General features: G+C 32.8%; 1 protein-coding gene across 2 annotated transcripts in view; it reads right to left on the bottom strand.

The window, feature by feature from the left end:
• Positions 1 to 4,615: 4,615 nt before the first annotated feature.
• Positions 4,616 to 27,786, bottom strand: part of LOC148618679 (protein sidekick-2-like) — a 39,857-nt gene continuing 16,686 nt past the window's right edge. The window contains exons 13-34 of one of the 2 annotated variants that reach the window (XM_088577820.1): positions 27,128 to 27,742; positions 26,558 to 26,656; positions 25,380 to 25,571; positions 24,519 to 24,889; positions 24,008 to 24,233; positions 23,545 to 23,660; positions 23,050 to 23,239; positions 22,349 to 22,639; positions 21,623 to 21,818; positions 20,583 to 20,686; positions 19,940 to 20,010; positions 17,595 to 17,820; positions 16,693 to 16,808; positions 15,999 to 16,179; positions 15,265 to 15,402; positions 14,883 to 15,041; positions 14,459 to 14,584; positions 13,866 to 14,024; positions 11,896 to 12,024; positions 10,749 to 10,902; positions 10,255 to 10,399; positions 4,616 to 9,972 (exon numbers count right to left, since the gene is read on the bottom strand). In XM_088577820.1, the coding sequence (XP_088433946.1) occupies positions 9,484 to 9,972; positions 10,255 to 10,399; positions 10,749 to 10,902; positions 11,896 to 12,024; positions 13,866 to 14,024; positions 14,459 to 14,584; positions 14,883 to 15,041; positions 15,265 to 15,402; positions 15,999 to 16,179; positions 16,693 to 16,808; positions 17,595 to 17,820; positions 19,940 to 20,010; positions 20,583 to 20,686; positions 21,623 to 21,818; positions 22,349 to 22,639; positions 23,050 to 23,239; positions 23,545 to 23,660; positions 24,008 to 24,233; positions 24,519 to 24,889; positions 25,380 to 25,571; positions 26,558 to 26,656; positions 27,128 to 27,742 (4,493 nt within the window). In that variant the 3' untranslated portion in view covers positions 4,616 to 9,483. Of the gene's footprint in view, positions 9,973 to 10,254; positions 10,400 to 10,748; positions 10,903 to 11,895; positions 12,025 to 13,865; positions 14,025 to 14,458; positions 14,585 to 14,882; positions 15,042 to 15,264; positions 15,403 to 15,998; positions 16,180 to 16,692; positions 16,809 to 17,594; positions 17,821 to 18,411; positions 18,632 to 19,939; positions 20,011 to 20,582; positions 20,687 to 21,622; positions 21,819 to 22,348; positions 22,640 to 23,049; positions 23,240 to 23,544; positions 23,661 to 24,007; positions 24,234 to 24,518; positions 24,890 to 25,379; positions 25,572 to 26,557; positions 26,657 to 27,127; positions 27,743 to 27,786 lie in introns of both variants that reach the window. The other variant, XM_088577821.1, reaches the window with a different exon arrangement.

The raw sequence follows: 27,786 nt of genomic DNA on the forward strand, positions 1-27,786 counted from the left end.
TTGACAGAACTACAATACGGCTTAGAGCAAACAACGGAGAAATCATATCTATCGAAGTCTTAATTGTACAAAACATCACATCACCACTCCAAAACCAGTGTAGGAAACTGACCCAAAATATGTATTTTTTAAGAAACTTATCACTGGCACATCCTGTTACAGATGCAGAATAGTTCGAGTATCTCTCCTTTTAGGAATCGATTTTTACTAAAACATAGTTCAAGATCATGTGATTCGTAGAAATGGGTCGACTGTCGTAAGTTCAAAGTTGGGATACCTAATATCAGGACCCGTACCAGTACCTAAGAAGAAGAACTCCTCTTCAATGATGAACTTTTTGATTTCACATTACCAGACTAACTATGATCTAGAGAAATTGTGGAAGTTCGAGAGCATAGATATGAAGCAAAGGAGATGGATCCTAGTACACGTAATCAGATGTCAAATGAAATGCAGAATGTCATAGAAAGTTCAATTTCAAAGGAGAACGGAAAATTTGATTTAAAGTTACTGTGAAAGTACTATTAGTCGTCGGGTACCAATTTTCGTGGTTTTCGTGAGTGAGTCAAACCACGAATGTTGGTTCCCGACAAATAGTTGTTTCCCATTGGTGTGTATACTGAAAACTTCAAAACCACGAAATCAAAAATCCAAGAACTTGAGTTTCCTCCCTGATCCACGAATTAATGTACGTCCACAGTACCATGGAAAGAAAACTCCAGAATATACCCACAAACGAGGAAAAACTTGTAAAAAGAAGAAACGAGAATGTTATTCGCCGTACCTCGAAAGACGAAAAGATCTTTAAAATATATGGAGATATTATCAAAGACCAAGAAAACAGGTTTATTGAAAAGGTGAATGCGACAAATAATGGAAATTACCGTGTGCATTATATTCCACACCATCCTGTGAAAAAGGATTCACTGACCACGCCCATTAGAATAGTTTATAATAGTTGTTGTAATGAAAGCGATAGAAGTCCAAGTTAAAATGACTGTCTTGCAGATAACCCTCCTATAATGAATGAACTTAAATCGATTTTAACACGTTTTAAAATGGAGAAATATGCCGTCACAGCATACATAGAAAAGGCATTTTTTTTACAAATAGAATTGGACAACAAGTATAGAGATGTAACTAGATTTTACTGGCTAGAAGACCAGCAGATTAATCAAGAATAGATTCAGGGCAGTAATAATTGGAGCAACCTGTTCACCGTTTCTACTAAGTCCAACCTTGATGAAATACCTTTAACCACATCAACAGAATTACAGAAAACGTGTATGCAGATAAGGAAATGAAAATCATGCAATTACAAAACGAGATGTGTCTTCAACAATCTTGGGTTAATCTCGCCAATTACAGTAAAATCGAAGCTATTCATGCAAACTTTATAGAAAGAAAGTCTTAACTGGAAGGAGCTATTGCCACGAAAATTTCAAAAGAAATAGCAATCAACTGCCAAAAAGATAGAGGAAGCGACGAAAATCGAAATTTCTTGGGGCAACTGACATCAAATGGAGGAGAACAATGTGAAACAGCTTTACACATTTTTACAGGTTCTAGCCAACCAGAGTATATAACATATTCATACTTAGTGAAAGGGAAATCAACAAATCTTATAATGTCAAAAAAATCAGAGTAGCTCTGGTGAAAGCTTCTAGTACTCTCGTGAGCATTAATAGGAGCTCGCTAAGCGAAACATTTGCAAGAATTTATAGACATACAAAAACAATATATTTCTGTTGTGACAGTCAAATAGTGCTGTGTTATCATCATTATTATCAGAAACATTGTCGACATTTGTGTCAAACCGCATAAAGGAGATTAAAACTCCAGTAGGGAATAGTGAGTGGAGATACTGCTATACCGACCAAAACCCAGAAGCTTGCCTGACAAGTGGAATTACTGCCGAGCAATAACAAACTCAGGGTCAAAAGACTGACTTAGTTAATTAACAGAAAACTATGGCCGTCATGGACACGAAACATTTAAGAGTGCAGTACATTCATTGTCTACCGTCATAGATATGAATTCAAAAAGTGCAATCAAAGATAGTCAAATATAGAAAACGGACGAATTGCAAACGATAGTAAACATTGGAAACTACAGCCCGTGTGTATGAGAGGATCATCAAAGTTACAGCCGATCTACAATTTGAAGACAATGATATGTGAGCAAAATATGGAATATTTATGGTAGAAGAACTACAGGACGCAGAATTAACATAAATTCGAATTGGTTCAACGAGAGCCGTTTAGAGATGGAATTGAATATTTAAATTCTAAGTAAAGAAAGGAAGTGTCGATTGTTAGATAACTCAGGTTATTCACTGATGATTCAGGATTACTAAGATGTGGAGGAAGAATCAACAACGCCAACCTTGATTTCAATACAAAATATCTGATTCTGTTGCCTACTAAACATCACTTAACTACTCTTCAGTAAGGCATGCACATAGGCAAATTCTACATGTAGGATTTGATTGCACGATCGAACATATCCAAGAGAATTACTTGGTCTCACGTATAAGACAGTGCGTGCAATATCACATTCGAAAATGTGTTCAATGTAGCCATATACCCCTAAACACAAGCGCTAAGTACGCAGATCAAATCTTTACGCACACAATAGAGAGAAGACTTGTAACCTGTCGCCAGTTTAACATGCAATAGGGAGAGGACTTACACCTGTTAACGGTTTAACCTGAGAGGACGTACATCTATGACCTGTAACCTGTTCAACATATAGTAGCGAGAGGACGTACACCTATGACATATCACCTGTTCAACATACAGTAGCGGGAGGACGTACACCTATGACCTGTCACCATTTTAACAAACAGTTGCGAAAAGATTTACACTTGCAACCCGCACAATAGCGAGAGGACGTTCACCTGTTTAACAAACAGTCGCAAAAGAATTTACACCTGTAATCTGTCACCAGATCAGATCAGATTTTTTATACTTCTCTACCAGGCTCTAACAAAGATGTATTACTATCATCATAATGATATATTTTGGTTAGTAACTGGTACTTGATTGAAACAATAGACAAAATACAACAGCTATAACAAGACACGGATCCAGTACATATCGGTTTACATTTTGAAAGAGTAATCAAGGGAACCAAGGTTATAGCGGTAATCAAAAGAATGTAATCCAGGGACAAAGACCAGACATGGAAAACAGACATACACAACAAAGAACATAAAATCATACATACAAAGTAACAAAAGCAAATGAGCAACTCGGACTCCACTAAAACTGGAAACAGACCAGGTGCACCGGTAGGGTAAGCCTCCTCTGCTTTTCTAGAAACACCCGCCGGGTTGCTAATAAAAAGTCAAGTCCGAAGTAGACAAACGAACAAAGGAAAACTATGACCCGTTGAATAAATCAGTTTTCATGGTGCAGATGGATACACCATAACGATCCACGTTATGAAACAAGACAGGAATCCCTTAAAGCCAGTACATATCGGTATACATGTAACAAGACAGTGATCCCTTAAAGCCAGTACATATCGGTATACATGTAACAAGATAGGGATCCCCTAAAGCCAGTACCTATCTGTTTATATGTTACAAGACAGGGATCCATTGAAACCAGTACATATCTGTGTACATGTTGTAACAAGATAGGGATCCCCTAAAGCCAGTACATATCTGTTTACATGTTGTTACAAGATAGGGATCCATAGAAACCAGTACATATCTGTAAACATGTTGTAACAAGATAGGGAACCCCTAAAGCCAGTACATATCTGTTTACATGTTGTTACAAGATAGGGATCCATAGAAACCAGTACATATCTGTAAACATGTTGTAACAAGATAGGGATCCCCTAAAGCCAGTACATATCTGTTTACATGTTGTTACAAGATAGGGATCCATAGAAACCAGTACATATCTGTTTACATGTTGTAACAATATAGGGATCCCCTAAAGCCAGTACATATCTGTTTACATGTTGTTACAAGATAGGGATCCATAGAAACCAGTACATATCTGTTTACATGTTGTAACAAGATAGGGATCCCCTAAAGCCAGTACATATCTGTTTACATGTTGTTACAAGATAGGGATCCATAGAAACCAGTACATATCTGTAAACATGTTGTAACAAGATAGGGAACCCCTAAAGCCAGTACATATCTGTTTACATGTTGTTACAAGATAGGGATCCATAGAAACCAGTACATATCTGTAAACATGTTGTAACAAGATAGGGATCCCCTAAAGCCAGTACATATCTGTTTATATGTTGTTACAAGATAGGGATCCATAGAAACCAGTACATATCTGTTTACATGTTGTAACAAGATAGGGATCCCCTAAAGCCAGTACATATCTGTAAACATGTTGTAACAAGATAGGGATCCCCTAAAGCCAGTACATATCGGTATACATTTTGTAACAAGATAGGGAACCCCTAAAGCCAGTACAGATCTGTTTACATGTTGTACATCACTTTTATTTTAGTATCCATTGCCAGCACAGCAAAAAATGGGAGAACCATCAAGTATACTAAGATTTCTTTAAACATTATGCCTGACTTGACTTCCAGGTAATTATATTCAGACCAAATCTATTCAATAAAACACGCTGAATTTGATTTATTCTGAATGTAAATCCATTTATTTCATTAAATGGTAACAGATCATGAAATTCATATCACATCAAAAGTGTAAGGATATAAACAGAATAACATAAGCAGTAGACATTAACATCTGACTATTAGGTTACACAAGAAGTTGATTCTGTAGTCACTAACAATTGACAAACTTAATGTCGTCAAAAGCAGTTGAATGTCAAGTCAGAAGCAAATGATTTTCAAGTCTCAAACTATTGACTGTTAAGTTTCATTAAGAGATATAGTACATCAACTTTTAAGTGTTTTAAACAGATAGAATTTCCCAAAATATTTAGCAATACATATCTTCACAGATTATAGCATGAAGAACTTCTATTAATTTTCAAGTTAAAAAAAAATGGAAATTAGGCATCTAATTGAAATGTCTTCTATGTTATTATCGTTACTACATGTTATCTTTGAAGTTAAGTGACATTGCTTGCATAAATTTGACATACAATGTCTGATATTTCTTTAAAATATAATTCTGGTTACACTGAAAATAATAACTGGCCAATTTATAAAACTAAACTAAAACTCAAAATATCTGTAATTAAAAGGGGTTAAAAAGAGACAAATTTCCATGAGACATAACAGCTTGTTAAATTTCAGTAGAGCTTCACCTGTACTTCTTTTGATAGTATTCTTCATGGTTTACCTGTGACATACTACTAAACAGTAGAATTAATTGAAGCTACATATAGTATACATTCTATTGCCTTAGTCATTTATACAGTCTAACATAGTCAAATTAATAAATTAAAAGTTATAGAAGTGAAACTTTTCGGTTCATTTGCATGCCAATTTTTTAAGCTATTTTAATTCATTCATGATGATTTCATTGTATGATTTTCCTTATTTTTGCATGACAATAAAGAACTACAAATCTCGTGACAGTTCACTCATCAAATTACATAAAATAGAGACATGATGTTGGTCAAAACTACAGAAACTGTACAGACCAGAATTTTTAATGCCATTGAGCAAAAAAAAACAAAAATTATAAAGAAATCAATGAAGAATTTAGCAGAAGCGTGATATCTAAGAGGTAACAAAGATAAATGTTTTGAGCATAAAAAACTATTATAAAATGAATCAAAATTCAATTTAGAGTCACATTTAAGACTAGATTGTTAATGAATTAGTGTGATCCTAAACTGGTTAATTGTCTAGAATGAAAATATATACAATATAACACTGTGAATGTACTGCCATTAATGGATATCAATTGTGTTCAGTTCTTGTTTTGTCTAGTTAATAATGTGTGCGTTAATTTGGTAATCAGTTGGGTATCTGAATCTAAATCTAAACCAACCCACTAAAAACATGAAAAAAAGATTCACAATATGCAACAATACTTTCATAGTATATAAAATATTGATCTGATCAAGGCCATGCTATTATCTTCCAACTGCCAATATCAAACATGTTTCATACATGATTTGTTCAAACTTTACACTAATGTCTAACATTCACATTTTTGTGAATTCTGATGTTAATATTTGAAACAAAAGACTTTAAAATTGCATTTAATTAAGCAATAAAATAAATGTTGCACACCATTAAACTATAGAGCAGCTTTTTTTTTCTCGAAATTCAGTACTCTAAATGCTATGCCAGGCAAGCACTTAAAATGTTCTATGATCTAACAAACCAACTGACTTTGTATTCCCATAGAAAATTTGTTTTACAAGATCCCTTCTTACAACAGTTATGAAACCGAAGAAGCTACACAAAAAATTTTCTAGCATGGCCTACATCATTACATTTTCATCAAATAACAGAAAATAAAAGTAAAAATTCACTGAACAAGGGAAGTAACAAACCTACGAAAAACTATTCATAAATCTATAAAAACAACAAAACTTGTACTATGTTATACATGATATGAATCAAATATATAGACATAAAAACAACCAAATAGCACCTTCAAATGGATGGTGGTGACAAAACCTCAATTTATAATAGTCAAATAAATCAGGTTTGTTGTTGGTATGCGGTATATTATTATGACTGAGTTTCACCAAAAAAAATGTTCTAGACTATTAACTACGATGGTATAAACAAATAAATATTAAATAGTTCATAAATATAAGACCTGACATTATATCAAAGTTATGTGTTCTGATATTTTTTTTTATATCTGACTAAAAGATTTATGCCTTACAAATTTCTTTTCAATAGTTTTTACTGTAATGATAGTAAAAGCACTTCATACTTAAAACAAATCATAATATGAGTTAGATATTATGCAAGGCATTAATATTTTTTTCAGTAACAGAAAGGTTAAAACCAATTTTGATGACCGTAAGTAGTAAAAAAAATTGTCCCTTCAGGTAATAAAAAGAAATTTTTCTACAGATTTACAAATGCACTTAAAAAAGGCTAAATAGTCCCTGAATCATTGTTTGATTATGACAGCTCAACAGAACATATATATGGCTTCACATGATATGGCATCACAAAACTTTGGTCCATTGTGAAAGTAAAGAATTAATTCAAATACAGCTACAATACAGCTCTAATGGATTTCCTCTTTCCACCTGTCCAGTGGAACCAGGCACATGAGAAATATAAATGGTTCAGACCATAGTTAGATGTCATACTGGTCGAACTGTGGTAACACTCAGTTGACACTTGAAAGTCCATCAAAATAGAAACCTTATGGAGTTAGTATGCTCAATATAAAAATTTATACCATCATAAACATGTGGAAATCATAATTTTTGAGAGTGTACTGTAGATCTTAGCTTAAAACAACAACCATGGAATTCATTGCATAGTAAAAATAAAATTAAAATTGGAAAAATAAAATGCTTCTTTCTTCACAACCATATTAAGAGAAATAAACAACAATATGTATTAACATGGTGAATTCATTCATATTTCACCCATAAATACCACAGGCCAATTCAACTTGGAAATACCTATAGTATATCTATATAAACACACACAACTTCCAAAAATATTAACAATAAAAACAGACTTGCCAAAATAGATATATGAATTTAAATATCACCACAACTTTCTGTACAGTTTGAAACTTGTTTGTTACAAAGTTAAAACACTTTTCACACATATGATAAAGAATTTATAAATTCTTAACCAAGGAACACATCTATAAAATTTTAATTTCAAAATGAATTTTTCAATAAATGAATGCTTGTGTTCATATGAAATGCATCCAAAATGGAATAGTTTCAAAAAGTCAATTACAACAAATGCAAAAAAAAAACTTTTAATAACATTATTACAATGGTTTGTGCTTCTTTCCTTATGTTGCCTGCATTTTATCATCTATCAAATAATACATTGTATCTAGCTAAATGGGATGCAATTTGAATCTATTTCTCTTTGAACATTTGTGTCAGTTAAGTGGTGACTTTGCAACACATTGTTTTTAAGCTAGTCTTATGATATAACCATTAATAAATAGTACATACTTTAAATCCTATTTACAGATGTTTATTTACATTTATCATATATATCATGGGACTTGCTATATATGTATTCTGATATATTTAAATACCTCAAAATACAATGTAATCACATTGTAAAATCTAACATATTTTGGTACATCCACTTAAGAATGGATTTTTACATAATAAATAACCTATCAATTTAAAAATCTAGGTCACATATACTTAAAGAAATATTCTCATTTTAGAGACACTGAAAAATCCAATGACCAAAATCCTTAATTAGCTGTACTATGACCTACCAAGGGTTTAATAATTAGTTATTACATTAGCAGTACCCAGGCAATTTTGAGCTCATGGAAAATATTAGTTTTGATGTGGGATTTGGTCAGAATATCAGTTGGTCTCTGATCATAAATACATGCAAACTATAAAGCATACCATAATAATTCTGTAAACTGTTAACATATCATGAAATATTAGTAAGGGTGATACCACTATATTTTCTCCAGTACAATATTTTACAATTAAGTCCCCTTTATTTTGCTTCCTCATTATGACTCAGATTCCATTCAAATACTGCTCTTATTGTTCAAATATACAGATTTCTGAATGTTAAATATGCACCTCAATGCATTATGTCACATGATATATGTACCATAAATATTAAGTTAATAACACATGATTCCATCAGTTGAAATGAATTCAATTGGATGGCTAAAACCTGATTGGTAAAATCAATTACATGTCTCATTACATTCACTATCCATATAACCATCACTGTTTTTAACAGGTTAATAATTATTTGGTCATGAGATGAAAATTATTTACAATATCATACATTAGTTAATATGTTTTATTGCACAGTGACTGAATTGTCATTAGGAAACTCACTGGTTAAGTACACCTGATAAGGTACACACCCACACTTGATTCAAGGCATCAGAAGTGGCAAACCAAGAAAAAACACATCACAACATATTTACCAAAGTCAATCTATGTTAGTTACCTTTTTTTTTACTATTTTCATCCAATACCTTAACCATGTTAACCCATTTCTGTTCCCTTACTGAAGAAAACACACTGAAATATTCTTCCCAAGTTTAACAACCATTATTTGGTTTCATTTATGCCATAATTAACATTCTATATTACAAATCTTGATATGATAAAAGCACTAGGTAAAATCTGCATATACAAATGTTTTGGCCTCAAGGGAGATAATTCTGCAAGATCGATCACAGACACACAACATGGATGGTTGATTGTCTATTTCAGTTCCATGCCAATATACTGGATATGATGTCAATGATAATACATACGTGACTGACAATACTGTTTGTCATCACTGGAAAGACATTAAAATGTTGTCACAAACAAAAACAAACTTTCCTGACTGGACAATTGTTTGGAGAGCAAACGGTCATCATACAAAAGATGAGAATCCAGGTAAAGGTGCTCGTGATCCTGCAGAATTGTTAATTACAATCTGTCCTGAGTTTAAGCTAATGCCATAATGGCTACTGCTGGCCTCGCTGTCAGTATAATTATAAGCATTGTAATGACTTTGATTTCCCTGGGTTGGAGTATGTGGCTGATGGCGACGCTCCGGTGTTCGTGGCGGTTGCATATTATGGCGGTCCATAGGAGAATGATCCCTACGAGAACGGCCCATGTGTGAATGATCCCTGCGAGAATGTTCCATATGAGGAGGATCTAACTGTAAATGGTCCATGTGTTGGTGGTCCATATGTGAATGGTCCATGTGAGAATGATCCAGTCGTGGATATTCGTCTGAATAGTCATTGATGTACAGATTCCGAGCAGGAAATGGAGGAGGAGGAGGAGATTCTGGGATTGGTGGGGGAGGTGGAGGCAGTGGTTTGTCATCCAAATCACTTTCTTCATCACTTGGCTGAAAAAGAAACATTTTTCAAGTATTTATTTTCCTAACCTGGATTATAAAAAAGGTAAAACACAGGTGAAGTGGAAATTCTAAACTGTCTGTGACATTATAAATTTTAAAGACATTGATTGGAGGTTATCATGAAGTTAAGAATTTTCAGACTCCAGTATTTTTATTCAAGTTTTATGGTCCTGGGGCCTGTAAATTTTGTTGATGGGTACTTAAATTATCATCCTAAGTGTGAAGAAAGAACAAATTAATTGATATGAGGATCACTATGTAAAATATTACATCAGATGAGTCGCCTAGATCTGAAGGTTTCTGTGTTGTATCGCTACTAGCATCATCATCATCAGGTAATGGTTGCTTGTGGGGTGTGGCACCAATGTCACTCTCTGAATATGTAACACTTGCAGGACTGGGTCTGGGTGGTTGCCTGATTATAATTAAACATTGTATTTCATGATCTATATTACTAGTTGTATTCATACTAGCTAATTAGTTGACAAATGCTGTTCACTCATATTTCTATATCTTCTATGCTTTAAAAATTGTGGATCTCTTCTATTGAAGAGTTTCAACAGTTTCACCAAAATGTACAGTACATGAAAAACTTGGGAAACATATCAATCTGTTTAAAACATGATGTTTTGCAATTTACTTGAGAGAAGAGACAATAAGGGAAAATATCTTTTTTTATTCAGTTTTAAAAGCAAGTTTCAAATTTTATGAATTTCACTTTTTTACACTAAAGTTTCACCCAAAGCACAAATATAGACTCTTACCTGGGTAAAGTTCCAGTTCTGGGGAAACCATTTCTGATAGAAGCAATATTTCTCTGTGACTGACGAGAATTTCTCTCTAATGTAGAAAAGCCACCATCTTCAGGTTCCAGAATCTCCATAGGATTAGCCATACCAGTGTTAGACGGTTTCTTGTCTAAAAAAGATAAATATCATATTACTGTCAATATTTAATTAAGTATATTTACAGCACGCTGAAGTAAAATTTATTCAGGTATGTGTAATTTTTGATGTTGTACAATATTGACTACCAAATTTATTGTTACATTGAGAGCAAAAAAGAAAGGCAAAGACAAAATTACTTGAAATTACAAAAAGAATACCTCCCAGCAAACTTGCATCTTGCTAACCATTTTAATTTCATTATCTCCCTGGGTAGGCATCAAATATGAACTACATTTCTTCTTGCATACCTATATATGATGCTTAAGATAGATCAAACAAAGCATTTTTTTTTCATCTTGCAAAACCATACAGAATTACGTATTTTCAGTGAGCAAACAGTGTTTGAAATGATGCAAAAATATTGTCTTAAAACTATTCAAAAAGATTTTTTGGCATAAACTTTTATATATTAAAATTACAAAACCTTCTTTCAAGTAGGAAATAATTGGTGGGAAATGTCCTATTAGGGATGTAATGGGAATTTCAGTTCTTTTAATATTACAAGTAAAAAAAGTTTGGTGACCCCCAGTTTTCTTTTTGAGATATGGAATGTCAGATATCTGTTCTTTATACACACAAATAAAGGCTCTCAATTATCTCATAATTAAGTTGGATGACCTATGTTTTTTTATTTATAAAATGTTACGGCATGTTTGTATGTGGTCATTTTTTTTTAGAAAAAAACAGGAAAATCTATCTACTAAAAGTATTAGGTAAGCTCTACATTAACCTCCTTATAAAATTTCATCAAAAATCCATTGAATGGGTCAGGAGGGGTCGTACTTACAAGATGTAAGGACAGAAGAACTGACAGGCAAATGGACAAAAGACAGGCAAAAACCCCCAAACTTGGTTTATGGGATATAATGTTGCTGTGAACTGAAAATACATATTTCTTTGCCTAAAAACAGATAAGACTATTCCCAGACTGAAGGTTAAGACTGTTAATGGACATTATACAAACCTTTTTTATTTCTCCTTGCAGCAAGGCACAGCAGGGATACTACTAGCAGTATGACCACCAAACCTGCAAGAGCTACAATAACCTGGAACCACCATTGGTAGTGAAAGGCTTTAGCTTCAGCTATTTGTTCTATAAAATCAAAATTTTATAATTTACAAAATATTTATCCTGATCTGCAAGTTTAAAATACAAAATCTTGACTATTCTCCTTAAAAAAAAACCTCATCCATCTTGACTGCTATTCTCTGTAAGAATCAGGCAATGGGTGAATTATGGGGGAACAATATACACAAGTCTTTCCATGAAATCTTATTCAAAATGTTCGAAGTGAGTAATGACATTCATTTCTTTATTAAGTGTCAGAATTTAGAGGAATAAATTACACGCAATGTATTGCAATTTTATCATCAAAAGGGGGATAATTCACTTATCCTAATTATTCAATTGTAACTTTGAACTGACTTTTATACATCGTCTGACATTTTCATGACAAACTGTCACTTCTTCAATGTGGCCAAAAACTATGTGCCCACATTGTCAAATTTCAGTGGTTTTTTTTTTTAAGCAAGATTAATTATTTTTCTTTTTTGCCTGATTCTTAAAAGATACCAACAATTAAAAAAGCTACAACGGATAAGAAAACAGGTTGTGCTTCCTTGTATTAAGTATTTTCAGAAAATAAAAACAGGAGATAGTTTGTTTGTTTGTTTTTTTTATAGTGCCAACTAAACTTAAACAGTCTGAAGAAACACTACAATTCATAAAAAAAAAACTTTACCATATGAAGCAAATTATCCATTCAGCACTCTATAATTTATTTTTCAAATAGTCATCCTAATAATATATTGCATACAAAGCCCCTTACTCTTTCAATTTAAGACATATACCAGTAGTTTATTACTGACTGTAGAGAAATAGACAAAAAAGTTTCTCTATACAATCAGTGTAAAAAACCTTAACTTCTATATTTATATTTCTTTATAACATAAACTAAGGACAAGCTAAGGCAAATATCACTGAGGTATATACAAGTAAGCAGTAATTAGAAATATGGACAAACCATAAATTATTACATCTAGTTACCATAATAAAAGTATTTGTTTTCCAACTCTCAGTAATGACATAACAGTAATGGTATCAAACAATACATCATTTTATCAGCAATTAATTAATTAGTTTTTTTTTCCTTTGATGTTTCTGCCTGATATTTTTTGTATCTTGCTCTCTGGTTGTATCACAAAACTATCAGGTAAAACACACATGACTGACATGACAAGAGCATGTAAGAATCGATTAGGGGTGTAAGTCTTATCAATCAATATCATTATATTATATAATTATTATTTACTAGATTTTTTTTCCAGCCACAGAAGTAATTAAAAAGAAATGTATTTTGAAATAAATAATAATGCCAAAAACTGGATTACTGGTATACAGAATAATAGTTACTTTCGATTTTGACACTGACAATATCATGTAGAATTTCTCTTATTTGAGCTTGTTGAGATATTCCACATGATATTGTCAGTACCAAAATCAAAAGTAACTTATTATACTATTTATATCTAGTGACCATTTATAATAAAAGTGTTTGTTTAAGATAACATACAAAGTTCCTTAATAACTTGAAGTGACAAGTATAGTCTGATTACATTAGGCCCAGAATAGAAATATTTTGGCAAACTTTTTATTCTCTGTTGACTGTATGCTGGAACAAAATTCACTTGGAAAAATGTTCATATTGCAACACAAACACTCTATTACTTTATGGCTCATATTAATAAGAACAAACAGTTTCATAGTTTGAATATACCCAATCTAAGCAACGTTAGTCCATGCTGTAACTTGAACTCAGCTCTTTGTGATAAAATGTGTGATAACTGAAGCCATATAAGTAATCCAAGTAATCCGACTAAGAACAAAAAACTTCTGTGAATCTTGTACACTTTAAAGCAAAGTTGAGTACTTACCAATCCATTGTGAAGGTTCACTGGCATAACCCATTCCCTTGCGGTTAGAAGCTACCACATTAAATTGGCAACCACCATCTTTACAAATGTTTGGCCAAGTTAAACGAGCACTAGGTGTGGTTACATACTGATGATGAACTGGGGTCCACTGCTTAGAACCTGTGGAAAAGAAGTTTCTTGATTTTATATTCAAGCATAAAAAAGAATGAAACATTCAAAAAGGGATGTTGACCTAAGTTTTCTTTCAATTTTCATAAAGGCACATAAAGACATCAAATTATAGGTGTCGGTTTGCTAGGTATACCCCACTTGTATGAGAAGTTGACATAGGACAGCAATCAAAATTGCTTACAACATATGGGCCTACAAAATTTGGAAAATTAGAATGACAGTCAGATGGTAGGACAATGTGACTTCAATATACCATCCACTCACTGAGTAGAGGTATAATAAAGACTCATGCCTAAGAATATTTTTAACTGTGCACATTGATGGATCTAGATACTGTGGTCGGAGTTACCAAGGAACAAACCTATATCTTCATACATAATATAGATATTAAGTTGTTTTTGACCACAGGTATTACACCTTACCTCTACTAACAGCCTGTATTGTATATGAATTTATCTGCCCTTCCCCTGGTGAGCCAGCAGTCCACTGTAGAACAACATAACTGCCCTCCATAATAACACTAGGCTTCCCTGGTGGACCAGGTGATCCTGTCAATTATAAATTAGACAAGAATTGTCATCCAACTAAATTGCAATATTAACAAGAAATCCTTAAGTTATCTTATCTCCCTTTCCAAGCCCTCAATTATCTTGCTTCATGCACATCTTACATACTAAGTAAGACGCCATACAATCAAATGAATTTCATCAATTAATGCTATAACAGCCCATTTATAGTTCACAAAAAATACAGTGATTTCTGAATGTACAGTATGGAGTGTCTGAAAATAAAGAACTTTAATCTAAACAAAGAAACAAGATCCCACTAATTAACATAAGTTAATACCTGGCTGGGGTCCCATTGTAATTTTCTTTGAAGTTTCAGGGCCTGCTCCAATAGAGGTAACAGCTTTGACAGTAAAGTCATAGGTCCTGCTTTCCTCTAACTTATCAATCATGACATATATTCTTGTCCCTGGTATAGTCAACTGTGTAAGCTTACTCCCTGGAATAAAATAGGTTTATCATGAAACATTAGAATCTTTTCAAAATTGTTTTGTCTGTATCTATTTTCACTAAAAAGGTGACTTCTTTTGTGGACTATCAAATTAATACATTTTTTGAAATATAGGAGATAATTGAAAAAAACAATAGGATTTTCTTTTTGTGCTTTTAAATCAACATTTAAAAAAAAAAGGACATCATGAAAATACTCTGTAAACATTTACCATCCTCAGGCTGTTGTTGTTTGTATGCCAGCTCATATGACGTAATTACACCATTAGGTTGACTTGGTTCCTTCCATGTGACATTAACTGTTGTCATGGTAACATTCAGGAACTCTATTTCACCAGGAATGCCTGGTTCTGGAATAGGATTATTAAAAAGCAAATTGATAATGATGTTATCATGGTGAATGTAGATTATATCGTAACATTTAGATACTGATGAAATTCTTTTGAATAACTGCACTATTTAGTTGAGTCCATATATTTTAAAAACCTAAATCAAATCTACAGTCTTAGAAGTGATTGATAATAGTTAAACCAAAACTGTATTGATTTTACATAATACAAAAAATTTGAACTCCACATTGATTAATCACATTTTTTAAGTTACAAATAAGAATTTTTCTAATTTGTTCTAGTGTATTTGGTTTATTTATACCAACTTGTTCTGATTGATGTTATAGACAGGGTTTTGGTTTATTTATACAAACTTGTTCTGATTGATGTTATAGACAGGGTTTTGGTTTATTTATACAAACTTGTTCTGATTGATGTTATAGACAGGTTTTAAGTTTTTACCAGTCAGTTTTCTTCCTTTTCATATTGTCAATGAGGAGAAAGAAGTCAAAGGCATTTGGGCTTAATTTGAAGAGCTTCCAACAAAAATCATAAATATAGCAAAAACCTATAAGCAAATCTCACACCATATATATATTAAATACAGTTATACATACTTCCTTCTTTAGTCCTACTAAAGGCTGGAGGACTCTTAGGACCTTCTCCAGCTAAGTTATAGGCCTGAACTGTTATATAATACATGGTAAAAGTAGTAAGATCCTTCAACAATGCTTCTTTCTCTCTAACAATTACTGATTGTGCTGAACTCTCATCAGCAGTAGCTAACCAGTAGAACACCTAAGTAAGATTTCAAATTAGTATGCGATTAGGCAGAATACATGCCTTAGGGTAGAGGAGACTTTTGAAATATAAATTACCTACATCACTACAGATGCCTTTTAAGACTTACATTGGTCTCATCCTAGAATCAAAAAATATTTGAACTCTTAATACTGAAAGTTGAAGACTGGATATTGATTTTTGGGTGTTTTCTGTTGTTTTAAATTCTGGCAGCCAGAAAATAAATACATGTATTATTTAATATATGCCTTCATCATATATAAGCAAATACAATTCTTATATTCTTGATATAGAATGATTCCATTTTTTTTTTGGTAGTGATAAAATAACTACTGAGTTGCGAACATCCTTTAGTTACAGTAAATAATTTAGCCACACTTTTTACAGTAAACAACACCATAAATAAAGCAAAAATTTTTCAGTATGAATTTTCCCTGATGGTCAAAATCCCTTAGTTGTCTTTAAAAGTTTTTTAAACTGTTACAATTGTTTATTTCCAGATTGATTTACCTTATAACCAGACAATTCTCCATTGTGTGTCTCTGGTGGTGGAGGATCCCACATTACTTTGATCTGGGTTGAATTCATGGCCTCAAATCTTATATTGACAGGAGCAGCAGAAGGAGCTAAAAACAGAATTTATTTCCTAATCCACTTTCATTTTAGAATTGTGATGCATTGTGTAACATGTTCAATCTTCTTTCAACTGACTTAGATTTAGTAACTTTAGCATGCCATCTGAGCATAAAAATTAGTACAGAAACTAAAAATTCATAACATGCCTTTTAATTTTAATTACACTAAAAATGATAATAAATCTTCATGAGAAGCAATATTGTTAACATTCAATACATTACAAAGAAAAGGAAAACATAACAGTAAACAGTATTCAAAAAATTACATCCAAAAACATCACAATGCAAATTCAAGTCAATGTAGAAATCACAACAATTAAAAGGATCTTTCTAAGCATTAGTTAAGATCAATTAAAAAGGAGTCAAAGGGAAGCAAAGCAACACCTAAACAACATGTAAGTTTAAAGGTGCTTTGAGGCAAATATTTCATTTAAAAAAGTTATAAATTAAAATATGCCCATTCAAGTTTAATGAGACATCAGCACTTTTAAATAAGGCACCATTCATTGTTATTGCAAAGAAATATTTCACTTACAATTTATGCAGCTAGTTCTTCTTATAAACAAAGAGCTAAGCAATAACCCACATCACAAGGGCTTGAATATTGGGAACTATGTCTGATGTCCCAATAATAGTTGGAAATATCTTTTCAGGAAAAAAAACAGTTTGGTGACAAAATAAATGGTAATAAAATATTGAGTTAAGTTCATTTTGTCTGGGTAATTAAGGGGAACATGAAACAATCACTGCTTCAATTTTGGCCTAAAAGTATCATACCTGCTTCTCCAACATACACAGATGTGATAGTAGTTGGAGGCCCTTCACCGATAGAATTGAAAGCAATAATCTTCACTTCATAATTGACATATTTGACAAGATCCCGAAGGACAAATTCCTGTGTAGGATACTGAACAGTGACCTCCTGGTAGCTGGTCATATCTGCTTTACGATACTGGATAACATACCCCACAATAGCACCATTCCAGGTAGAGGGGTCGGGATGCTAAACAACAAAGACCACAGCATAAGCATAAAAGTTACAACATAAAAAAGACAGGCAGAAATCAAGGGAAAAAGACAACAATTAGTCGACAGGCATATCATAACATCTTTACATCTACTGTTCACCTGTATTCAATCTCTAATATTGATGGTATCATGATTCAGCTTAATTTCTTTTCACATACAAATCTACAAACTTTGGTTATAAGAATTAATCAATATTTTTTACATGTCTGTTTCAAGATAGCACTTGATTTTTTTTCTACCTGATCATATTCACTAAGAGTATAAATTGAGATTGAATACAGAAGCAAACAAATTTCTATATATGCATGCACATTATACCTTATATACATCAATATGATTGTGAAATGTTCCAGTTAAAAAAATTAAAAAAAAACATAAAAAATAATTTTCATCCCAAAATATTGACATACAAAAGCCAAATTCAAACATATACTCAATTAGTTTCTTAACTGGAACATTTTCATTCATCTGATGTACATTGAAGCTTGAGGACGTATATAGGAAGGAAAAAAAACCCTTGACATGTAGAAAGCTACAACAATGAAAATCGGTCCTTTTATAGTACCGAGCTCAATATTTTCAACAACACTTGTACTCCATGGCCCAAATCCAAGACTGTTCAGAGCTCGAACTCGAAACTCGTAAGTCTTGGGCTTCAAACTAGTGACGACACTGGAGTAAAGGAATGTATCAGCTTGATAAATCCATGGCCCTTCTGGGAAATACTCTCTAAAACTCATTGTGTAGTTAAGTTTGTCACTATTCCATAGTATCTTCAATGGAGCCTGCATGCATTTAATCAAACAAAAAAACAAAAAAACAATATATTTTACTATCAACTTCAAGTCTGTCTACATGTATTGATAACTCAATTTAAGCACATGCCAATTTAAATTATTCATAAAGCAAGACAGGCATTGTCATACAGAATATGAAGCATACTTCATTCAATGACTTAAATGCTGACATGCATTTTGACTCTTTTATTTATTTATCATCGTACTTCAACCTTCATAAATTAAACTGAGATTGATAACCCAAATATACATGTAATAACTTGTTTTGGTTGAAATATCTACCTTTTGAAATATTCATTTTGCAACTTTATTTCATCTTTTGTTATGAATATCAATAATTGATAAAAGGCATGCATGTCAAGTTTCACTATATTCCATTCAGCAATTTATTGTGATACATGTTATAATATTTGGAGGTTTTACATCTTAAAGAGCATACATTTTCTACTTGTATATTCCCAATCAACTAATGTTTTAAAGGGAGTAATATCACATACTGCATTACACTATAGGATTGAACAGCTATTTTCTGTCGTTCATGCATGTATGAATGACCGAAAATAGCTGCTCAATCCTTATAATTCTATCAAAGTTACCTTCTGAGAGCCTCAGTTGGTTATATTTACATACTGTGTGTATGTTTACGCTTCAATACAGACACATTCATTTGCACATGTATGGGAGTGCGGACAAATATTTACACATAATCGGCAGCACGACGACAGTGAAGGCGGAATGGACGAAATGATTGGCATTGAAAATACGAGATGAAAACAATTCAACACGAATGAAATTTTTAAGGAATTTCAACAAGAATGAAATTTTTAAGGAATTTCAACAAGGAAGAAGGAAAATTATAATAAGGTGTTTTCAAGGGTTCAGTCAAGACTCAGTTATAAGTTTCTTTCCCCGAGATGAAAATTACACTCTGTAAACAAACTTGACCAGTAAAATCAATGTGCATGCAATAAACTATTCTTACTGCTATATTATGCCATTCAGTTCGTTGCCTCACTCTTTCGAACTACACGACTGCCATATTGGTTTCAAGTTGACTGGCGTTCATGCATGTATGAACGATTGGCAAAGTTCATGCATGTATGAACGATTGGCGAAGTTCATGCATGCATGAACTGTCTGGCAATGACATTCTTGACCAATCAAAAACGGCTATAAGCATGAAGAATCTCGTGATTAGAATTATTCACTTATAATATTTAAAATAGACTATTTAGTTAAAGGAATAATCTTTTCAGCCAGCACAACAGGTGTTTGTAAAAATTACCATTGACTTACCTCCCATGTAACATGTATAGAATCTGTAGTTAATGGTCTGACCTTTAAGTTCTGTGGAGCTCCCTCAGGCTCTGGAAAACACACAAAAAAATATTCATTTTAAACTGATTAACTATGCAAATTTGTAATCCTTATTCGATAAAAAATTCAATTAAAGAACAGCATCTTACTGATTTTCATCTAACATAAGTTGATCTGATAATATCTGAGTTTGGACTCAATCTGAGATAAGTAAATCTAGACTCAGACATTTTTTTTTTTCACTCCAATTCTAAGTAATGGAAAGAATACGCCTACTACTTTTGTCAATTGGGAGATGATCAAATTTTCTTCAGAATTCTCTTTCCATTTATTAGTTTTGTGATGGGAGAAATCTATTCTCCTCCAACTAGGTCATTGTTCAGAATATTCCTCAACTCTTGTCAGTTAATTTTTACATTTCTCAATCATGCTCACATATTGAAAATATAATTGTATTTACTAGGGTGGAAAAATAATTTAGACCACCCTAATTTGAGGGAGAATCCATACCTATACTTATTGCAGATAGGTTCACAATAGCTTTCTTATAATTTCAGGTGTTCAAAAAAGAAGCACATCCAACTACAAGTCACAGAACTACAATGTTTAATGTGAGACTTACTATCTTGCCTAGTTCTGATCTCATCTGAAGGGTCACTGAAATTACTGCTGCCAATATCATTGGTGGCAGCCACACGGAAATTATAACGAGTGTTTGGATGTAACCTGTAAAACAGACAAATATATAAAATTAATGATATAAAAAAAAAGTTGATATCATTTATAACTGTTATAAAAAAAAATTTGTAAAATTTCGTCCCAATTTTACTATACAGGATGTCATACTATCTTTCATGTGTCAAATAAACCCGTTAAAATTACTTTCTACATGACAAACCCTTAATAAATATGCAACAGAAGCTGCTCCTATGTAACATATTTTTCTCTAAAAATGACATGACATTTGTGATTACATGCTTACAACCACACTCTCAAAGCTTAGTATGGGTAAAAAAGAACAGTAGATTGATAATTTCAACCACACTATTAAGTACCAGTCCACATAAAATTCAGACAATGCCACTGGTATAGTGATTCATGGTCAAGAAAAACCCACCAAACAAACGACGCTTTTTAGTCTACATTTGCTATACTTTTACATAACAGCCTGTTCTGCATTCAGATCTGCACTTTTCAGAAAATCATATATTCATCTCCTACTAAAATCAACCAAATCAAGCCAAATCAAGAATGATAACTCTTGCTAATCTCAAAAGCGCAACAACCAAATAAAAAACTAAGACTGGTTATGTGATCAGTAACTCTTTCTTAACTAGAAATAAAATTGAATTTGGTGGGTTTCTGACATGCATGAATCACCTTCTGTCTGATTTTGACAAAGGCTACTACTTAAAGGTTAGTATGAGTAATAAAGAACAGTAGATAGATAATCTAAATCACACTCTCAAAGCTTAGTATGTGTAAAAAAAAGACCTAATAGATAAATAATCTATTAGATAGTGTAGACAATGAAGAGGACTCTGGGTTATATCTATTATACATATATAGTTTGAAGATCCAGGAAGGGCCTTATGAACTTGGGATACATATATCATACATGTGTAGTTCGAAGATAGAGGTAGGGCCTTGGGAACAACCTACCCAGTAACAGTATAGTTAGAGGAAGACGGAGGTATTGTTTTTGGAAATTCCACCCAGTTCTGTCCCTCACTCTTGTATTCAATGGTATAGTTTCTAATTGGTCCATAACCATCATATGCTGGCTGCCAGCTGATTGTAACATTCCTGGCCCTCACCTCAGCAGTAATCTGAGGTTTCATTGGTTTATCTGGCTTTCCTGTTAAATAAACATCACTTTTATGTTAGGAGCAAATAACATTTTAAAACTTGATTCAAAGTTGAAAGCATAAAAAATAATGTTCATTGTGTAATACTTTTCTGTTACTTTTTTATTACATGTAGATATATTCATGCAAATATGGTTAACTGAATCTTTTCATTCTGTAAATAGATTGATCATTTTTTGTATTTTTTTTTCAACTATTGTAAACCTTTAAATTTCTGCTATTTTCATGGTATGACTCGAAACACAAATATAAAACTGCTGTGAATATTTCCTTCAAAGAACATACAATTCAATTTCAAGATCAACCACTGATTTAAAACTGCGCGAAAGTAGACTGATTGCAGGAACCATAAAAAACAGGTCATATTTCCTGGTTTACAGTATTATGTAAACAAAATTATACGGTCACATTATGAGAATGATATGACCTTTTTCAAATAACAAACTCATAATAAACATTATTTACACAAGAATTAATCTAGGAAGTATTGAATTATTACTATATGAAGCTATGTACTTACTTCTATTGATGATTGTATACACTAACACTTTCTGTGGTTCTCCCCAGCCCAGTCTCGTCTTGGCCATAACATGGAATATGTAATACTGTTCTCGTTGTAATGTTGCCACTGTGTACTCTCTCTGGGTGACAGGCAAATCTGAACTGTTTCCCTGAAAATTGCCATCCCTTTCTTTGTAAGATACTAGGTAACCAGTCAAGATACCATTAGGCTGTGTTGGAGGCTCCCATACTACTTTAGCAGTAGAGTATGTTACTTCAGGGAACCAGATATTTGTTGGTGGTCCTGGTACTGAAAGTTCATTACACAAAGATCTGAATAATTCTTGTATTATATTCAACATTCAGAATAAGTAATGTTGTGATATCTAAGTTTACTTTTCTGTCCAAAACATATTACAGCCATGCATGGCATTGTTTTTTTTCCAATACTGTAAAAATCATAATGGTAATTTGTTGAGAAACTTTGGGGAAGATAGAAACTAAAACCACATCAAAATTTTCCAAGACCTCTATGCTACACTTTGAAAATTTATATTTTGGCCGTATTTTGTAAAAATGCTCAGACAATTTGTGTGTTTTTTAACAAAAGAACTATATATAAATTTCCAATCCATACAGAGTAACTTGCAGTCCAAATTTGTAGAAAATACAGAGAATCTGTAAAGGTGACCACCTCAGCATCTCTCTAAAAGTCCTTACCATCTTCAATAGTAGTAACATTATTGACAGGCAGACTAAGGACTCCATCTCCCATTCTAGTATAGGCCAAGACCTGTAGCTGGTACTCCACAAATTTCCTTAGTCCAGTTAATAACACATGGTATGTCTCATTGCCTGGTACATCTAGATATTGATCAGCTATATTCTGAGTTAAAGACTTATATACTACCTACAATATCAAGGTTTAAATTGATTGATAGATTGATGGGGATATTAAGTACCATTGAAAGGCTGAATGACACTTCTTTTTCCAGCTGCTGAGAAAGTTACATGTAACAAAATGTATTTAGATAAGAGTAGGTAAAAGTACATGTTATTTGAGTTGTTACTATAAATTCATGAACATATTTTATTTAGCCACTTAAATCTTTTGACAACGCTTAGCTTATGAGCTTGCTGCATACTCACATCAAGGACATTCTTCACATTATGAAAGTTTTAGTGATGTAATATTCCTATAGCTATAATACATACCCTATAGCCTAGTATAATACCATTTCTCTGATAGAGAGGTACATCTCCCCATGTTACATTTACAGATGTGGATGATACAGCAATAGCATTCACTCTCACAGGACCAGCACTAGGTTCTGTAATAAAACAAAAATATCATACAATACTTGACAAGACAAAACAAGGGTGATGACATATGACATAAGAATGATATACACTTAGTAATAACATTAGACAAAGAAAACAGTAAGGATAAGTTTTAGTCTTTATGACAAAATCTTTGAATGTCTGAAACATAGAGTACTTTTCTTTTTCTAAATAAACCAATTTTAATTCTTTTCACTAAGGTGATACATAAAAAAATCAAAATTTTTAAAATGTTAAAAAGTTAGCCCTTCAAAAACACTTTTTACAGCAGCATTTACGTTTTTATTTTTTCTAGTGTTTGCATATCCTTACACCTTTGAAGGCATTTAAAACTCACTAGCATCCCTGGTCCTCTCTGAACTGACAGGACTAACAGGACTAGAACCAACATCATTATAGGCTCGCATTTTGACCTCATACTCCATCCATTCCTCAAGCTTGGCTAAGGTATAACTTTCACTGTCAGTATCAAGAGTGATTTCATGAAAACTTGTCTCATCATTACGTTTATACATCATCCTATACCCCCTAGGATAACCATTCCAGTTCAGTTGTGACAATGGCTGTGTAGAAAAGTAAACTAAATTAATAATGACAAAAAGGGATGTCCATGAGGTATGTTACCCTTATAATTTAAAAAATGGACAATCAAGATAAAAGGCACACACTATAAAACTCATCTTGCTAAAGCTTCCACTTACATTTTAAATTCATTTCCATGAACGATTTAAGTCTATAGAAGATTTATTAGACAGAGGTACAAATATCAGCAAAACTTAATGCACTCCATACCTTAAAACAAAAAGGAGTGTAACTAGAATTGAAAAAAAAAAAACAAAAAAACTTACAGCCCAGCTAATCCTTAGAGCAGTTGAGTTGATAGCTCTGACTGTCACATTATCAGGGGGAACATTGGGTGGAGCTTGTGTGGTCTGAAACTGCCTACTGGGCAAGCTGTAATTACTAGGTCCTACAATGTTGACAGCTGCTAAACGAAGCCTATACATTGTAAATGGTCTCAAGGTAGGAACTACAATTGTCCTTGCATCTGGATCAGATATCTCAAATACAGGTACCCAGGTAGAATTGTTGTCTATTAGACCCTGGATTTTCCATAGGGTTATGGAAGTTTTACCATCATATCCCAAGAGAAATTGCAGCTGTACTGATCTTGATTGGATATCTGATATCCCTAGGTTATATGGTGTACCTGGTCTCTCTAAAAACACAACAGAATGTGTCATTGGTGATATTTGCTCTGTTTTAATAACTTTTTTAAATGTTAAAATCATAATATACACATGAACAAAGCTTTACTATTATGTGATTACTCTCTGTCATAAACAAGGACAAGGCAATTGGAATTAATGCTATGGACACATTTCATTAAAAATTCCTTATAACAAAAAATTAGGGTTTAGCACATATAAAACAATAAGACAATGCACTTAACATAATAAAGTTTCATATCATTTTTTTCAGATTTTAAGTCAGACATCATTTCACTAATTGATGAATAATCAATTTTTGAATGATAAATGAGAGAAAAAAATTCTAAATATTCTAATATTGTCGATAAAGAATTGTAAAAGAAACAAGCTGACTTTGCCTTATTCAAGGATAGTGTCTGAACTAACTCTACAGAAACCAAATGAATTAATTTTTTTGGTCCTTTTTTATTCCATAATCTTTAACACACAGAATCTTACCAGGTGGTACCCCAGACTCAAAATCAGCTGATGATGCTTTGCCATTTCCTTTACCAGTTTTACCATAGATATAAATTGTATACTTAGTGGTGGGGTCAAGGTCACGAACTGTGTAGGTCAAAGTTGCATTGTTGAGGTTTATGTCTTTCTTTGTGTTTGGTTGGTTTTTCCTCTCCCATTCCAAAGTGTACCCTGAGTAATTAATCAAATAAACAATGGATCATTACCTAATAACACAAACCTTACTATAAACAAGGAATCATAACCTAATAACACAAAACTTACTAAAAACAAGGGATCATTACCTAATAACACAAACCTTAGTAAAAACAAGGAATCATTACCTAATAACACAAACCTTACTAAAAACAAGGGATTATAACCTAATAACACAAACCTTACTATAAACAAGGAATCATTACCTAATAACACAAACCTTACTAAAAACAAGGAATCATTACCTAATAACACAAACCTTACTAAAAACAACGAATCATTAACTAAAAACACAAATCTCACTAAAAACAACGAATCATTACATAATAACACAAACCTTACTAAAAACAAGGGATCATTACCTAATAACACAAACCTTACTAAAAACAAGGGATCATTACCTAATAACACAAACCTTACTAAAAACAAGGAATCATTATCTAATAACACAAACCTTACTAAAACAACGGATCATTACCTAATAACACAAACCTTACTATAAACAAGGAATCATTACCTAATAACACAAACCGTACTAAAAACAAGGGATCATTACCTAATAACACAAACCTTACTAAAAATTATCATGATAATGTGTTTTTGCTTTTTTCAGAGCTGTTAGAATAGTATTATTAGGAAATTCTGTCATGCCAATCAATACCATAGAGAAACATGGTTTCTGGATTAAGGTAAAATATCTTAACAAACCCTGAATTCCAAGCAATGCTATTCTAACTTATCCTATTATTAAGACTTTTTATATGTTTAACATAAGTTAGCTGACAAACAGAAGTAACTTATCTAATTCTTCCCTTTTACATAAATCACTTCACTCTTTTTTCAAAAATGTTTCCCTATTTATTACAAACCTGTAAAAGAGGATGACATTTTTGCTAAGAATGGTCTACAAGATCTGCAAAAAGGATTGACTATAACAAAGTTCATCATGTCAATTAACTTACCAAGAAGAATACCATTGATTTCAGCAGGTGGTTGCCATGTTACCTTCACTGATGTATCAAATATGTCAGTAAATGTCAGCTGTCCTACTTCACCAGGCACTAAAATACATTATAAATTACTCCTGGTAAAACTTTGTTAACAATAGGTGTATAGGTGACCAAGTGGTGTAATTTGTTTGTGTTTACAATAGGTATACTGGTGACCCAGTGGTGTATCTAGCTGCTGTTTTCATTACGTATATTGGTGACCCAGAGGTGTAACTTGTTGGTATTTACAATGGGTGTTTTGGTGACCCAACTTGTTTGTGTTTACAATAGGTATATTGGTGACTCAGTGGTGTAACTTAAATACTGACACAAATCTGATTTTACAAGACACTGATTCAATTCCATAGCACTGAAATGTTTATTGAAGTCTATTTCATATAAAAATAAATATTTTCCTAATTTTGTCTAAATCTTAGCCATCCTATAATAGTTACTTTAAGATTAAATTGACACCCTATCCTAATAATCTAATAATCAGTTAACATTTAAAGTCAAGTTATAATAATTAGGTATCATTCTTACCATCTTCTTCAGTCTTTATGTGGACAGGTGTACTGGCTGGTCCTTGTCCCTGGCCAGTGTAGCAAGTTATAGTAACAGAATAGTCTGTAAATTTCTTCAGACCATACATATACGTTGTCTGATAATTATAAGGATCATTGGGGTCTGGTGGTACAGTTAACATCTTGTGGGTGCTATCTGACTGTTCAGCCTTAATGACATATCCTAAGTTGACACCATTGATCTTAGATGCATCTGGAGGTAGCCAGACAATTCTAAGTGCTGTGGAATTGACTGCCGTGATGTTGACATCAGTGGGTGGAGCTCCTGGAACTCCTTCTCTTGTTCTAACAAAGATACTGTCACTGTAGATACCTACACCTTTGTTATTCCAAGCGGATATTTTGATTTCATACTCAGTGAACACAATGAGACCAGTCAATTCATATGAAGTAGCAGGCCATGGAGAGGTGTTCCTCTCTAAAAATGGACTTGTGTACCCCTTAAGTCTGTATTGAACCTTGTAACCCTTCAGATCACCGTTCCATGTGTCTTCAGGTGGAGCTTGCCAATTGAGCATTATTGAAGAACTGGACCGTGGACTGCCATAGAACCCTCTAGGAGCTGCTTCCGGTGCTAGAAGAGAAACACATCATAAAGTAATTTGTAACAAGAACAGG

The sequence above is a fragment of the Perna viridis genome, chromosome 4, assembly GCF_037379345.1.
Source record: "Perna viridis isolate PV_CMFRI_1.1 ecotype Kerala chromosome 4, ASM3737934v1, whole genome shotgun sequence".
NCBI classification, from domain to species: Eukaryota; Metazoa; Mollusca; class Bivalvia; order Mytilida; family Mytilidae; genus Perna; species Perna viridis.